Source organism: Schistocerca gregaria, chromosome 4 (genome assembly GCF_023897955.1).
Source record: "Schistocerca gregaria isolate iqSchGreg1 chromosome 4, iqSchGreg1.2, whole genome shotgun sequence".
NCBI lineage: Eukaryota > Metazoa > Arthropoda > Insecta > Orthoptera > Acrididae > Schistocerca > Schistocerca gregaria.
The window spans coordinates 235353579-235370020 of record NC_064923.1 but is presented as its reverse complement, the minus strand read 5'-3'; the positions used below and the strand labels follow the sequence as shown (position 1 = coordinate 235370020).

The 16442-nt window shown below is 40.5% G+C and overlaps 1 protein-coding gene across 1 annotated transcript in view; it reads left to right on the top strand.

Annotated features, from left to right (window-relative positions):
• LOC126267666 (uncharacterized) overlaps nt 1-4021 on the top strand; it is a 121727-nt gene extending 117706 nt beyond the window's left edge. Inside the window, exon 6 of the mRNA XM_049972967.1 lies at nt 896-4021. Coding sequence (XP_049828924.1) covers nt 896-1374 — 479 coding nt within the window. The 3' untranslated portion in view covers nt 1375-4021. The remainder of the gene's footprint in view (nt 1-895) is intronic.
• The last annotated feature ends 12421 nt before the right edge of the window (nt 4022-16442 follow it).

Here is a 16442-nt window from a genome sequence, read left to right as displayed (position 1 = left end):
ATACGTACGACGTATGTGTCAGACACTCGGGGGGCGACCCGGCGATTTGCCTTTATACTAACAACCTTTTCCTCGGAATTGCTAATGCCTTCTTCTAATGCACTGTACTGTAGGAGGATCCACTCCGTACCTACTGCGAAAGTTGCGCTGGAGAGTTACTACTGACCTGCACTGCGCAACACCTAGATCACGAAACTCTTTCTGTTGTCCCGACGCCGTTTTTACTAGAACTGAAATGGACGCACACTGCTGTTACCTAGCGGGAACAAAGTAAGACCCAAGATGGCTCAAATGGCTCTGAGCACTATGGGACTTAACATCTATGGTCATCAGTCCCCTAGAACTTAGAACTACTTAAACCTAACTAACCTAAGGACAACACACAACACCCAGCCATCACGAGGCAGAGAAAATCCCTGACCCCACCGGGAATCGAACCTGGGAACCCAGGCGCGGGAAGCGAGAACGCTACCGCACGACCACGAGATGCGGGCTAAGACCCAGAGTCATCCATTTCCAGCAGTACATTGTTCACGCACGTCTCAAATAACATAATAGTTATGATTTTTTTTATACCGGCTGATTCTTTTTGATATACCCTGTACGTAATTCAGTTTGTACGGATCCTCAGTACGCTAATCCTGCTCGCACATGGCTAGTTTTTTCGCATGTGTTGACCTTTTCGAAGGATCGTCAAGCCCAGGGGTGATGTTTTAGGCCGTCACGCATTTGCTCTGTTACAGCGGCGTCTCGGAACAAATTTAAAAACTTCCGTCGCATTGGAAGACACTGAAGGGGTTTCGAAAAAGTAATCACATATTTCTGTTGTTCGCTGTGTGAACTGCACAGGAGTTGTGTTCTGTCAGGATGTAACGCATACTGTGTTGTTGTGCAGGCCTGAGTGGGGCACCCAGCTACGGAGAGCCACCCTGCTTGGCCGACGAGAGGGTGGCAGGTCTCAGTGGCGAGCCGAGGCCACCCACGCCCGACCTGTGCCGCCACTGGCCCGGCGGCGCTCCTCCCCCACCGCCCCCGCGGCCATGGTCGCCGCCCCCGGGGGAGCCGCCTCCGCCGTACAGGACGCTGCCTCGGAGGCCGCTGCCGCCGCCGCAGCGAGACGCCGGCTGGCAGCCCGCCGCCCCCGCCGCCCCCGCCGCCTATGCGTGCGTGCCGCTGCCCAGCTACGCGGCGGCCGCCGCCTCCGCGCCGCGCAGCCCGCCTCTGGGCCCGCCGCTGTCGCCGCCGCCCCCGCAACCCGCCGCCTTCGCCACCCACAGGAGGCCCTCCGACCGCCGCCGACAGCCGCCGCACGCGGCGCACCTAGCCACTGCGGGCCGGCGACAGCGCAACAGGGACCTGCCGCCCTCTTGGTGAAGGCTCCACTCTGCCGTCCTAGAGCGGATCTTTCGCTGGACACAGTGCGGCGAAGCAGTCTCTGGCCCGGTGGGACCAGTTTGCTCTACACACCAAAGATCTTGTACCATAGTGACTCGCCTTGTGGATGGACCACGAATCCCTCAAAATCGAATCCTAGTGTGTTTATTGCTTCTCTATCTCCCTCTCTGCTTCTCCCCTTTCAGTGAGATAAACTACGTAAATTACAAAACTGAATTCATATTTACATACGTAAGTATGCGTATTCACCATACCCAAAAATAAAAGATTCAAAACCGATGTAAAATTTATTTGCCTTGATCGCATATTTATAGAAGAATGAGAAATTTCGACTTATCAGGCAATCATCGTCATATGATTGAAACCTCGTTATACTGGGTAACTCGTATGTCCCAATTTGTTCTTACGTTACACTAGACGAGTTACTCCTGTAAGGGGGTTTATGTAGTTTTAGGACGGATGCCTAGTAATTCAAATCTTGCCAGTCTTGTATAAATTTCCGTTCACATCAAATATATTGTATACTGAAAATTACGATGGCATATGTAACAAACTTGGATAATATGTGGCTTGGATGTTCGATCGGAATTCGACCCAAGTGTTTAACTGGCTTGGACAACATTGCCTTTGTCGGCTTATTCCTAAAAAAATTATTTGTAATACCTTGTCCCCTCATTACCGCTACTAGTTCGTCATAGAACAAAAATCGATTTGCCATTGTGTGGAAACTAGTCAGCACACAGTAGCTCGACTTCAGACTCCATTAACTCAGTCGGAAATAAGCAACTTTTTTTAATATTATTGCCTGAAAACGATTTTTCCTTGTACTTAAAAACTAGTTACACAATCGAACTTCTGTGGATAAATTTCGTGGTATATGTTAGATATTGTGTCACCTGCTGAGGGCGATCTGAATTGTTATATTATTCTGAAATATCAGGCACATCAAGATCGCTTGTAAATCTTTTTATTGCTTATCATTCTCGACAAATATATGCTGCCATCATCTGATCAAGTAACACATTAACAAAAGTGCATGGTCTTTACAAACTTGCAAGTCACAGAGTGTTGTTGGAGTCTTTTTAGAATAAAGAATAGCAAGGAACATCATCGTATCATACATAAAATAGTACAATTGTAAAACATACATCGTATTGTGCTGATGTTCCGTGCTGCCTTGTGTTGTAAAGTGACGGAACATTATTATGTGACTTGCACCTTTGTAAATATAATGAATTTCTCTTAATGTGTTAAAAGATCCGACGACAACAGGACATATCTGTTGAAACCGGTAATCAACAGAAAAATTTACAAGCGATCTTGGCGTACCGCTTATTTCAGAATAATATAAGATTTCCATTCGAATAAAAACCGAACGAGAGATTAGTTGGATGCAGCAGCTTCCAAGAACTGAATCATATGGCTCTCGTATCTCCGTGTCGATAAGGACTGCCGCACAAATGTACAATGTTTCCATCATATGAGCCTACCTCCGTACAGTCTGGCAGTCTTAGTACCCACCTGCAGGAGCGAACTGTTCACCGCAGAATGTTCTTATGTAAGGTCACATCTTCGTGGAAAGTTTGATTGAAAACAGATCGCCCAGAAGCCAAGTAAACTAGACAGGTTTCGAATTACAAGGTGCCTTTCCGCTAAGAAATTAATGAAACTCGTAACGTAAACTCAAACATTTATGAAAAACATACATTTCTAAACAAAAACATTTTCGTGTGCCTGAGGACCATAAAAATATTCGTTACCGTAGAATTTTCTTTCAAAAAACTTGGAGTTGTGTACTCCGATAGGGAAAACGTTTCGTTGCTTGCACAGAGACGTATGAAGTATTTGTGTATATTAGAATATTATATGAATAAACAAACCTATGTCTGCTGTTCTCAATTATACAATAAGTTTAGAATGGACAAAACAATACTCCCTTCAGTAAAGACCTTTCACTAAAAAAATAAGTAATACCTCATTTCCCTGTGAACATTACTACTCTTGCGAAAAACTGGAAATGTGCATTGTACAGCGTCCAAAAGTACTCCGCTCTGTTTTACTTTTGAAGATTTTCTACTGTTGTATCGACGACTGAAACAACGATGCACTGTATCGAATGCTTGGCGATTACCAAATTTCGCTCAGATTTACTGTACTAAATTCGCTAAAATGCTTTACGAACTTTTCTACTGCACAAAAACTTAATTTAAGCTGATCACCTGAGAAAATAAAACTACCAAAATAATACAGGGTATTTTCATGTTGGCACCGTCTTAGGCTATAGAAACATCTGAAAAAATAGCTTTTAGGGAGCTTCAGGCAAGAGTTCTAGGGTAGCTGTTCTGTTCAATGATGGTCCTGTTTCACATGTAGCTAGGGATAGAAATGTAAACACAATAGGTGAATCACTTGATGTTTCATATATTAAAAAGACTGAAATCATGCAGCATTTACTGTACTGATGGTAAGTTCCTACTGGAGTGAGAAAGTACTGTATCGAATGAATGTGAAAGAGTATCCGAGATTTCTATATGTAATAGAAATAATCATTGTGTTACCAGGCCTCGAATGTGTAAAAAATTGTACATATTAGATTAATTAGAACTATTAAAACGATTAAAAGAAATATTTGGTCTTTTCCTTCTTTCAGCCTATGAATCTTTCCTCATCCAGGTCTGTGCGTTATGGATGTTGTTAATTTATTTCAACTAATTTCCTACAGTGTAACAATGACTTACCTGCTTTTCTAATAACGGATTTTAGCGAGTGTTTAAATCTGGTACCTAAAGTAGTCAAGGGCCTCAAGTTGACTGTTGCTGATTGAAATAATACTTCTTTCTTTTTTTTTTTTTTTCATGTGAGCGTTTCGTGGCGTATCAACCGGACAGATTTCGTTATTATTGCAGCGGTTGTCTTACTGAGTCGCTGCCTGTCTGCTGTGACCAAAATTCCATATCTATTTATCTGTACAAGTATTTCGTGTCAACTGTCTTTTCAGCGTGGCATCAGCAATTTCTACTTCCAGGCATCCCTACTTCCTTTCCATCGGTCTCCTTGCCCAAACAGGTGGGTGGCCTTAGTCTCTCGCCTGATGCACACGTAACTTACGCAAATATTTTATGCTTTGAATGCTGTTACAATTTTGTGTTTACAAGAGCCTCTATATGTGGGAATTTACTATTGAGCATCCATTATTAAGTACGATATACAGGGTGTTACAGAAAGGTACGGCCAAACTTTCAGGAAACATTCCTCACACACAAATAAAGAAAATATGTTATGTGGACATGTGTCCGAAAATGCTGAATTTCCATGTTAGAGCTCATTTTAGTTTCGTCCACCTACGCTCAAGGGAGCACGTTATCATGATTTCATACGGGATACTTTACCTGTGCTGCTACAACATGTGCCTTAACAAGTACGACACAACATGTGGTTCATGCACGATGGAGCTCCTGCACATTTCAGTCGAAGTGTTCGTACGCTTCTCAACAACAGATTCGGTGACCGATGGATTGGTAGAGGCGGACCAATTCCATGGCCTCCACGCTCTCCTGACCTCAACCCTCTTGACTTTCATTTATGGGGGGCATTTGAAAGCTCTTGTCTACGCAACCTCGGTACCAAACGTAGAGACTCTTCAGTCTCGTATTGTGGACGGCTGTAATACAATACGCTATTCTCCAGGGCTGCATCAGCGCATCAGGGATTCCATGCGACGGAGGGTGGATGCATGTATCCTCGCTAACGAAGGACATTTTGAACATTTCCTGTAACAAAGTGTTTGAAGTCACGCTGGTACGTTCTGTTGCTGTGTGTTTCCATTCCATGATTAATGTGATTTGAAGAGAAGTAATACAATTAGCTCTGACATGGAAAGTAAGCGTTTCCGGACACATGTCCACATAACATATTTTCTTCCTTTGTGTGTGAGGAATGTTTCCTGAAAGTTTGGCCGTACCTTTTTGTAACACCCTGTATGCAATCTGACTGCTATCTAAAGCCATGGCTTAGGATAATTCTGGGTTTGACAACTTTATATATGACAAGAACCGCTCGGCTTCATCTAATCTAATGCACCATCATGTGATGTAACAAGGCCAACTCCTTCTGAAGATGATATTTTTAGAAATATTGAAACCTAGGTCAAGGGTCCATAAACCTTTGTTTTGCAACTGGTTAGCGGTTTTTTCAACTTCTTCAGATTAACGCAGCTCCTGTTTCGCAGCCATGTTTAAGATTCTGGTATCAGAGACATCTTAGTTAAATTATGGTTAAAAGAGGATCTAACACAGCCGAAAACTGTTTGGAATCTGGTAAGGCTCCTATCCGGTCCTACGTCTTGTCTAGTTTCGGCGGGTTTAGCTGTTTCTCAATGGAAGTCACAGTAATATCTTTATCCATTATCTTTGCTATTGTGCAGTTGTGCAGGAATTAAACTGGGGCAGGATTCCTGTATCTTCCTGTGTAATGGAGCATTATAATGCAGAGCTCAGCTTTCTGCTTTTGGCTCACTACATTCAGTATCAGTTTCTATGTTGGGAATGTGTATCTGGACGCTAAGTTTGGGTTTTGTGAGAAATCTTCCAAGAAGATTGTGCTGAAGGAGCCAATGAAGGCTTCTCGCTTTGCCTTTTTTGACAAGGCCTTTAATGTAGTACCTCTTTAGGTGTAGCACAGTGTTATTCCTGCAAGGAAAAAAAGTATGACTATCACTGAAATTGCGTACCGCATTTCACTTTCTCAACATGAAGAACCTTCTCATGAAGCAAAAGAGGTATTTCCCAACTCAATCTAAAATTTTAGCTACTGAAAAAGAAAATGAAAATCCAGAGACGTGTAGGTGATATTTATCCTGTACTTTGCAGTGAAATTAAAATAACGCTGAATAAATGTAGTTGTCAGTTAGCCTGCCGTATCAGATTCAGATAATATCCCAAGCTGTTTACGGCAGTCCAAAAAGGCCAAATGAAGATGTATCAGTCTGTTAACTGTAACGCACAAGATATATTAAAAATTCTTCAACGCTAGGATAACAGTTCTAGCAAAACCCTTCTCCAAGAAGATCAAAGTGAATTTAGAATAATGAAGTTCGTGTTGCTACAGTATTTTGGAAATAAAAAGATTCACAGATCTATAAAAGCTTTAGATGGAGTTACCTGAAATAAATTATAGGCAATTACCGATAATAGTGGCTACCCACTACACCCCATTTATCTTGACAACGTCCTCAAAAACTGATTATCAGGTAATTATCCAAGAATTAAATAAACACACTACTATTCATTGATGATAAAAAAATAATACAATGAAGTAAAGACGACCTCCAGTCAGTACTATACGTATATGTGCAGCAAACAAACTAAAAATATGACTGCATAAAACGAAAGTAATAACTTTTCAAGGTAAGTACCCAGTACTGTCCACACAGTACTTAATATCGAAGTAACTGAACAATTCTCACATCCCATATACACTGATTAGTCAGGACATTATGACCACCTACCTGCTAGCCTGTATGTTCACCTTTGGCACGGATAACAGCGGCGACGTGTCGTGGTATGGAAGCAGTGAGGCTTCGATAGGTCGCTGGAGGGAGTAGGCATCGTATCTGCACGCACCTCACTGGCATAAATTCTGGTGAGGGGTGCGATGAGCTCTTACGCTATAGACAGGCACATCTGGTGTTCAGATCTGGAAAATTGGGAGGTCAACACATCAGTTGGATATTCCTCGAACCACTCCGTCACACTCTTGGCCTTGTGGCATTGGGCATTATCTTGTTGAAAATACCACTGCTGTCTGGAAACATGATGGTAATGTAGTGGGTGCAGCTGCTCTGCTCCCAGTGTACGATACTCCTCGGTCGTGATGGTACTTTGCTCGAGTCGCACTGAACCCGTGAATGACAACATGAATGTTCCACAGAGCATAATGGAGCCACTGCCAACCTGTCTCCGTCCGGCACTGCAAGGCATTTGGATTCATCAACATCCAGTGCCGATGGCTACATGACAATTTCAGCCGTAGTTGCCGATGTCGCAGTGTTAACATTGGCACATGATGGACCGCCGGCTGGGGAGAGCCATCGTTGGGAATGTACGGTATACTGTGTTTCAAACACACTTGTACTCTGCCCAGCATTAAAGTCTGATGTTATTTTCGCCACAGTTCGCCGCCTTCCTGTTTTACCACAGTGCCTAGCCTATAACGTCCGACAACTGTAATGAGGGATGGCCGCCCTACACCACGACGTCTGGACGTGGTTTCGCCCCGTGTTGGAGACACTCACCACAACACTCCGTGAACACTCGACAAGTCACATAGTTTCCGAAATGTCACCACAATCTACCCTGAAACTCAGATATATCGCATGATTTGCCCGTTCTGCACACCGACAGCACTCCCAATGATACTACATGCAACGTGCGTGTGTCTGACTAGCAGTCAATACTCGCCAGGTGACGTTGCAGTCGCCTGAATGGGTTTATATACATAGTAGGTCGGTGATCATAATGTTATGGCTGATGAGTGTATGTAGGTTGTTACATGAAGTGTGATTACGATAACGATACATATGAAAAGATGCATAAATTTCTAACACTGTTTAGAAAAATGAAAAGAGCTTTAACTAGGACACGAGAAAAGACATAAAAACTTAATTTTGTAGAATCTAGAGGGATTACTCTCAGATCGAATATACAAGAGGCAGCGTGAGAAAGTTTAGATATGCAAAGGGTAAATGTGATAGGAGGTAGAACCACATACAGAACGCCTTGGTTTAACCCCGATATTAAAGAATTAGGTACTCAGAAGAAGAAAGCATTGCTAAAGGATAAAATCAAAGTCCACTCGATTATACGGAGAATAAGGTCATTCGTAAAAGGGTTAACTCATATATTCGAAATAAAAGAGGATTATTGGAAGCGGTTCACAAAAAGTGCGCAACGATACCTTTATGGATCCCAAAAGAAAGTACGGTGGATGCTCCAAAAGCAAAAGGAGGATATCACTGTACACATGCAGATACACAATGTAAGCAAAATTCAGTGGAAAAACTATTTTAAGTTATAGTATAAGGACGCAGCAAAGCTGGGAACTGTAAGTAGTCGCCAAAGCACGATAACCAAATAGACGTCACTTTGTAAGAAATACACACTGCAATAAAGAGACCTAAAAATAGAAAATTTCCAGGGTCAGATGGCCTGTATAATGAATTAAAACAAGGGGGGGCCATGTATTATATATACAGCTTCATACTTTGTTTTTTTTTTGTGTCATGACGGAAGGCAGGGTACCAAGAGAATGGAAAGAAAGTGTTTCAGTTCCAGTGCATAAAAAAAGCAAGTATTATATAATTACGGGGGAATTCTTGTTCACATCAGTAATTAGAGACAGAATGTAGAATTTTAAAGAAATAGCAGAATAACAGCAAGGATTTAGGAAAACAGGAGCACAATAGATACTGTTTTCGCTTTAAGCTAGATTAAGGACAAATCCATAGAATTTAATAACCCAGCCTACCTGTGCATCGTTGACTTGTCAAAAACCTGTAATAGGATTAGAAAAAAGGATATAATTCAAATCTTAATCGACACAAGAGTGCCAATGGATTTAGCGAAAATCATAGAAGAAATATATACAGATAAATAAAAGAGAATTAAAACACACGAAGGATTTGCTGATAAATGTATACCAGGTAAAAAAAAAATTGAGGAGGAGGCTAAGCCCAATCCTGTTCGACTTGATAGTGGACCACATAACTGATGTCGTAAGAAAGGAGCCAGGCTATAAAATGGGAAATAAAGTGATAAATATTGTACGTTATTCTGATGATACTGTACTGATATCAAGTAACTAGGATAATTTAAAAACGTTATTTCACCAATTTAACCCAACAGCTAATTATTATAACATGGAAATATCATCTAAAAAAACTAAGAGTATCGTAATATCAAAAACACTTATTCAATGTCTATCAGAAGTAGATGGTCTGTCAGTTGAACAAGTGATAAGGTTTAATTATCTAGGGACTACTGTCACCAGCTATGAAATGTCGTGTGACTAAGGCCTCCCACCGGGTACGCCGTTCACCGGGTGCAAGTCTTTCGATTTGACGCCACTTTGCGCGTCGATGGTGGTGAAATGATGATGAGCAGGACAACACAACACCCAGTCTCTGAGCGGAGAAAATCTCCGACCCAGCGGGGAATCGAACCCGGGCCCTCAAAGGATTGGCAATCTGTCGCGCTGACGACTCAGCTACCGGGGGCGAACAGCTATGAAGACAAATCGGGTCACAGAGCCTATCAGGGTGGTTGCCTACCAAACACAGCGTGGAGAAACAAATTTAAGAAAATTGATGGGAAAACAAAGTATATATGATGATGGTGGGTCCTGATTCGACATATGCAGCAGAAACCCTAGCAAAAACGAAAAAATAGAACAAAAGTTAATTGAAATGGAAATGAAGGTACTAAGACTGTAAGAAGTGACACAGTGGGACAAAAGAAGAAATGTCGATAAGGGAACGGTGTGGAATACAAGACGTAACTGAATAGACAAAGAAAAAAAAACTGGAAAGAGGATGTGGAAAGGATGGACCCTTCAAAACTAGACAATTTATAAACATGTATGACCGCAAAGAAAGTGCCTATGCGGGTGACCACGCAAGGGATGGGACAACAGTTGGTCCCCGGAACGAGGCAGACAAACAGGGGCAACCATAGTCAGCAGAAGGAGAGAAATAAGAAATTTTATAAAACTGTGGCGATACCTCTACTGTTGACAAGAAGAAAGAGCAGGATAAATAAAAAGAAAAATGATTATAAAATACAAGCGGCGAAGATGAGATTCTGAGGAGAATAAGGGGCTGCACAAACTGATTTAATAAAGTTGTTCGAAATGAGTTGAATGAACATATTATAAATGAGGAAACTGAATACATAGAGAGGTCTATACATGTGAATAAGATGTAAGATGAAAGATTAACCACGGGAAAATCCTGAACTACATTTCGAAAGGCAGGAGCAATATAGCTAGACCAAGGAAACAATGGACAAAGTTTGTGAAGATGGAACAGCCTTATGCCTAATCCATGTATGTAAGACGACGGCGGGGACGAACTTCGCGTTTTACATCTGTCTCCTCCGAACTGGAGGAGGATCCGACCACTCCATTGGAAAACGAAATAGGTAAAATCCTTTCAAGAAACAACCATAAACCTATGTTACATGGACGAAGTTCGTACATATTTGTGATATATGTTTCTGCAAGACCATAGTTATAGAAGACTGATACTCATAATTGTATTGTTGTTGATCTACAGCTTCTATGCTTACTATTTGTAACAGTTATTACCTATGTTTGCATTTCACGATTTGAAAAAAAAAGAAATCAAATTCGAGTTCTAGTAGCCGCTAGGTTGGATTACTTGTCCCCATATTCCGTTTTCATAAGCTGATGCGTTATAAACATGTGCTGGGTTCGAGTAGGTAATATGTGCATTTAGAAAATAATTTTATTCGAAAAATTCTTTTAGCAATAGGATAAAACAATGAAAAAATGAGTTGTGAAACGAATTACAGAACCTTAACTGACTCTAAACGTTTAGTTTGATTGATGGAGCAGAAAATAAGACCATTTTGACAAGTTCTGGGTGATTAATCTTCTCGTTAATATCACACCATTTGTAATGTAGAATGTCTTTTTGTCCAGGCAACTGACACAATACTTTTGTCTGATGCATATACTTGACGACAGCTCCATTTTCGTCTATATTTTGCATAATGCCAGGAAATTCAAACATCTCCCATAAAACATAAATTTGCTTTCATCCAATGTCCTTGTAAAACTACACATTTATGAACCAGTCTATTCATTTTTCTTTCCGTTTCTTACTCTGCTCATCTTAGCTTGTTCGCCTATAGTCCTTCTGGGAGATGGGAAACATAGATCCCTGAGGTCACACGCTACATCCTCAATACTAAACAAAATAAAATAACTCTCTCCTGATGATTGGAGGATGAAATCATCAACATCTTCTGATGTAGACACAGTATCGACTTGTTTTGATCGTTTCTTCGTTACCTTCTTTCTTCTTTCTGCGGTTGTTTTGCTTGACATGTTTAACGTCGTAGCCTGCTCTACTTCACGAGTATCATCAGCACAACTTTTTTCCATCTGGAACTTGCAGTTTTCTCTTTCTAGTTGCCGGAGTATTGAAAAAGCCTTTTCGCTTGTATTCTAGACTTGAGGTGAATGAATCTGCTTCAGCAGTGCTGTTATCAGCAAATATTGAAACAGACTTTCGGGAACGCAGATTACTTCCATCTGGTAAGAACATCACTCAATTTGGGCTTATGGGCTCTAAAATAGCCGACCTCTAAAAGCTGTGTCGCGTAGCTGGAATTTGGAAGCAAGCACAGAATACTAGAAGTTAACTTCACACAATTTCAGAACATTCACCCTCGGATGAGAGGTAAAGTTGTTCTCGATAATGACTTTTGAACCTTCTTGTCTCTTAATTATCGGCAGCACATGCGATATATTTCACTTTACCTAATAGCTTTCAAGCATCTTGCTGTTTTTCTTCAGAAAAATCATCGTACTTACGGCTCCAAGCAAATCTTCTGTATTCAGACGCCATAATGAGACTTAAACCTGTAAAGAAAAATCCTAAATAGTTTCCAATATATGTTGGTTATGTAAAAATGGAAAATAACTTGTCACAATCTGCAGCAATGTTTCACTTTGATTTAAATGAAGAATATACGCATCTAAGTGCTACTTGAGTCCAAGTGAGTAGTGAGTCCCAGGAGCCCTTTTTTTGGTTATCAGTATACTGGCATACACTTTGATGTATAACATTTTAAACGTGATTTATAGTTAAACATATACATACCAATTACATAAAGCTCTGCTTAAGGAACAATACTGTGGATGAAACTGTACACTTTCTGCTTTCAAAATGTCGATTCTTCGCACATTGGACAAAGAGGTTGTAACACGAGAAGAACAGTACACCTGTCATACCATTACTCTCCACCAGACTCTTGCAGAAATGCGTAGAATTACATGGTGTGTGCCAGAGCCTGCTAAGTGCTGCTACCTCATGTTGTTGTTGTTGTTGTCTTCAGTCCTGGGACTGGTTTGATGCTGCTCTCCATGCTACTCTATCCTGTGCAAGCCTCTTCATCTCCCAGTGTCTACTGCAACCTACATCCTTCTGAATCTGCTTAGAGTATTCATCTCTTGGTCTCCCTCTACGATTTTTACCCTCCACGCTGCCCTCCAATACTAAATTGGTGATCCCTTGATGCCTCAGAACATGTCCTACCAACCGATCCTTTCTTCTGGTCAAGTTGTGCCACAAACTTCCCTTCTCCCCAATCCTATTCAATACCTCCTCGTTAGTTATGTGATCTACCCAATCTAATCTTCAGCATTCTTCTGTAGCACCACATTTCGAAAGCTTCTATTCTCTTCTTGTCCAAACTATTTATCGTCCATGTTTCACTTCCGTACATGGCGACACTCCATACAAATACTTTCAGAAACTACTTCCTGACACATAAATCTATGCTCGATGTTAACAAATTTCTCTTCTTCAGAAACGCTTTCCTTGCCATTACTAGTCTACATTTTATGTCCTCTCTACTTCGACCATCATCAGTTATTTTGCTCTCCAAATAGCCTAACTCCTTTACTACTTTAAGTGTCTCATTTCCTAATCTAATTTCCTCAGCATCACCCGACTTAGTTCGACTACATTCCTTTGTCCTCGTTTTGCTTTTGTTGATGTTCATCTTATATCCTCCTTTCAAGACACTGTCCATTCCATTCAACTGCTCTTCCAAGGCCTTTGCTGTCTCTGACAGAATTACAATGTCATTGGCGAACCTCAAAGTTTATATTTCTTCTCCATGGATTTTAATACCTACTCCGAATTTTTCTTTTGTTTCCTTTACTGCTTGCTCAATATACAGATTGAATAAAATCGGGGAGAGGCTACAACCTTGTCTTACTCCCTTCCCAACCACTGCTTCCCTTTCATGATCCTCAACTCTTATAACTGCCATCTGGTATCTGTACAAATTGTAAATAGCCTTTCGCTCTCTGTATTTTACCCCTGCCACCTCTAGAATTTGAAAGAGAGTATTCCAGTCAACATTGTCAAAAGCTTTCTCTAAGTCTACAAATGCTGGAAACGTAGGTCTGCCTTTCCTTAATCTTTCATCTAAGGTAAGTCGTAAGGTCAGTATTGCCTCACGTTTTTCTATAGGCTGTTGTCAGTAGAGTATGCTACTTTGCAGCGAACAAATAACTACGTTGAATATTTCAATAAACCGCTACGAGGAGTGTCTTAAATCGCTTTAAAGTTTTGTTTTCAAGTAACCCTGATTTGTATGACCACAAGCTCCTAAGCCAACATTCCAGTTAAAGTACATAAAAGAGACCATTCAGTATGTCTTGTGGTTAGTAGTATAAACAGTGTACACCATGAATTTACTTGCTTCTTGCACGAAAAGATTTAAATCTCTAACTTTTTTCAGAATAATTTTTCAGTATCTATCAGCTAGAACTTGGTAAGAAATTTAAAATATCTGAAATATAGCCAAGAGACTAAAGTATTCGTACATTACCATATTTTGATATTATTAACCTTTGCACCAATGTGCCAATTCAAACTACTGTAGATGTAGTAGAGAGCAACCTGGGAGCTAATAAAAAAGAAGTAACTGAAGAACAGATTATAGAACTAATGTGGCTGACAAAAGTTTTCGTAAGGTATAATTGTTTTGAGTTTAATGGAAAGCAGCATGAGCAGTAGGATGTCACTGCAATGGTTATTTGAACCATTTTTATAAACACAGTACAAGCAAAGTTTGTAGAAAATCATGGACCTATAGAATTAGGACGAAATTTTAATTTTATATGATGGGACGGAATGCGAACTAGATTAACTCTCTGGAATGCTCAGCAGTGTTCATGAAAAAATTAAATATACCTGCGTATTGAAAAATGAAGATTGTAAAGTAAATATTTTTGATGTAAAAACTCGCGGCTACAAATGACAGAATAGATTTAGATACTTTCTACAAACGGATCAAGTTATACCATATGACTCAACGCACCCCTCCCCCCAACCCTTCCACACATACTCCCACAAATGGCCTTTTTTCACTCAGCCATACTTCGTGCAATATTTCCAAAAAAAAAAAGAGGAAGAACTGTAGCTTGCAATAACTAATACGATTCATACACAGTAAGAAAAGGATTTAGAGAGGAAAACTACCTTAGGAAACTGTAAAATCGAAGAAAATGAAAGTGAAAAATATTTCAGTATCTCCACAGTCAATACCTCATACAGGATAAGATGTTTGCTGGTTAATAAATATAGCTGCAAAGTAGCATACTCTACTGACAACAGCCTATAGAAAAACTTAAAAATCTTGTCAATAATATTAAAACCACAACGACACCTTGTGCAGTTCAGTTGTCTGCAAAATTACATGGGACACATTTCTAGCATTTTATACCGGAAAAACGGGGAGGGCTTTCTGTGTTAAACGCAAAGAATACCTGCTTGATAAAAAAGTATCAACATCCATAATTCTAGGGTCGCAGAACGCTCTTTAGAAACATACCATAATCCGATTGGAATAAAAGTGTTGAGAGATGTTGCTTAAACATAAAAAATGGTGGAGGTTGGATATACTGGAGGATTTAGAGATTTTTAGGAAAAATATACTTCTCCTAAACGACCATTTACTGTCGAGTTGCTCAGTGCTCGGTACTTTGTTTATTAGTATAACTTTCTTTTCTGAAACTATGTTTTCCTTAAGCCTCTTTCGTAACACTTTGCCAAGCGATTGCATTTTTTCTTTGATACATAGTTCATCACGAGAGTAGCTACTAATTACGTCCTGTACCGAAAGCTTAAAAATTTAATTTTTTTCAACCATTTGCTGCAGGGAAGCAGGCTACTAATTCTTCGATGTTAATATGTTAATACAGTTTTTTCCTGATTCCTTTATGCTATAAAAATGTGTGAGATTGTCCAATTTGAGATTATGTAGTGATATTTAATCCTCTCACTTTTATCTGATTTTACTCCGTTGCATTTACACTGTTTCATTTTGGTCGCAGCTTTGATTACCATTTTGTATCTTACAGTGATACGTCGCTCCAGGAAAAGCACAACATCATATAACTGAGTGATATTACAACGTATGTCAGCAACTTTTGGTGTGCTCTTTGCCAGTCTACATAAGCGCTGCAGCTAGTTACAGCATGCATTTGTCTGCTCAACAGCCACATGTGTCTTTAATTGTGCTGTTTTTGTGCTGGCGTAAGATGTCGGCAGCACACCAACTGACAAAGATGACACAAAGATCGATTAGTAGTTGCTGCATCAAGCGCGCCTGTCACCAGAGAGGCCAGAGACACACCACAGGCAACAAGCCGCCAACGCCCTCTCGACAGCAAGTATTTAGGCCGCCGCTACTGACCGAATGGCCTCACTGATTGACTGACTGACTGACACTTCCCGTTTGGCGTCTGTCAGTTCAGTTGCAGGGCGGGCTTAGGCTACGACAGTACACAGGGTCCACATTAGTGACCATAGCATGACCAGCGCTAGACTAATGTTTGTAATAGCAACATTACCGTACTGTCTGTAAGAGGACTATTACTGATGAGCTTGTACCACGAATGTGGACTCAATTCACGTTAAGTAGCAGCTTCATGAAAATAATAAACCACATTAATCGAGGTTTGCTTTTGTGTTGTAGAAAGAAGATACCGGTCACCCATAGCAGCGTCCTCTTCCTTGCTTTTTACGGTACAAGTCTCTTCAGTTTTAATGGATTTCAATCATATTTTCTGTATGTGACTCGAGGGCTTCAGCTCATGATGGATGCAACGTGTTTTGCAATCCAAGTAAATAACAGTTTTATTGTACGTATAGGAATTGTAATTTATTCACAACTGGGAGCAATTTTTATAGTTAAAACGATATTTTTACTGCTTCTTCCTTCGAAGAA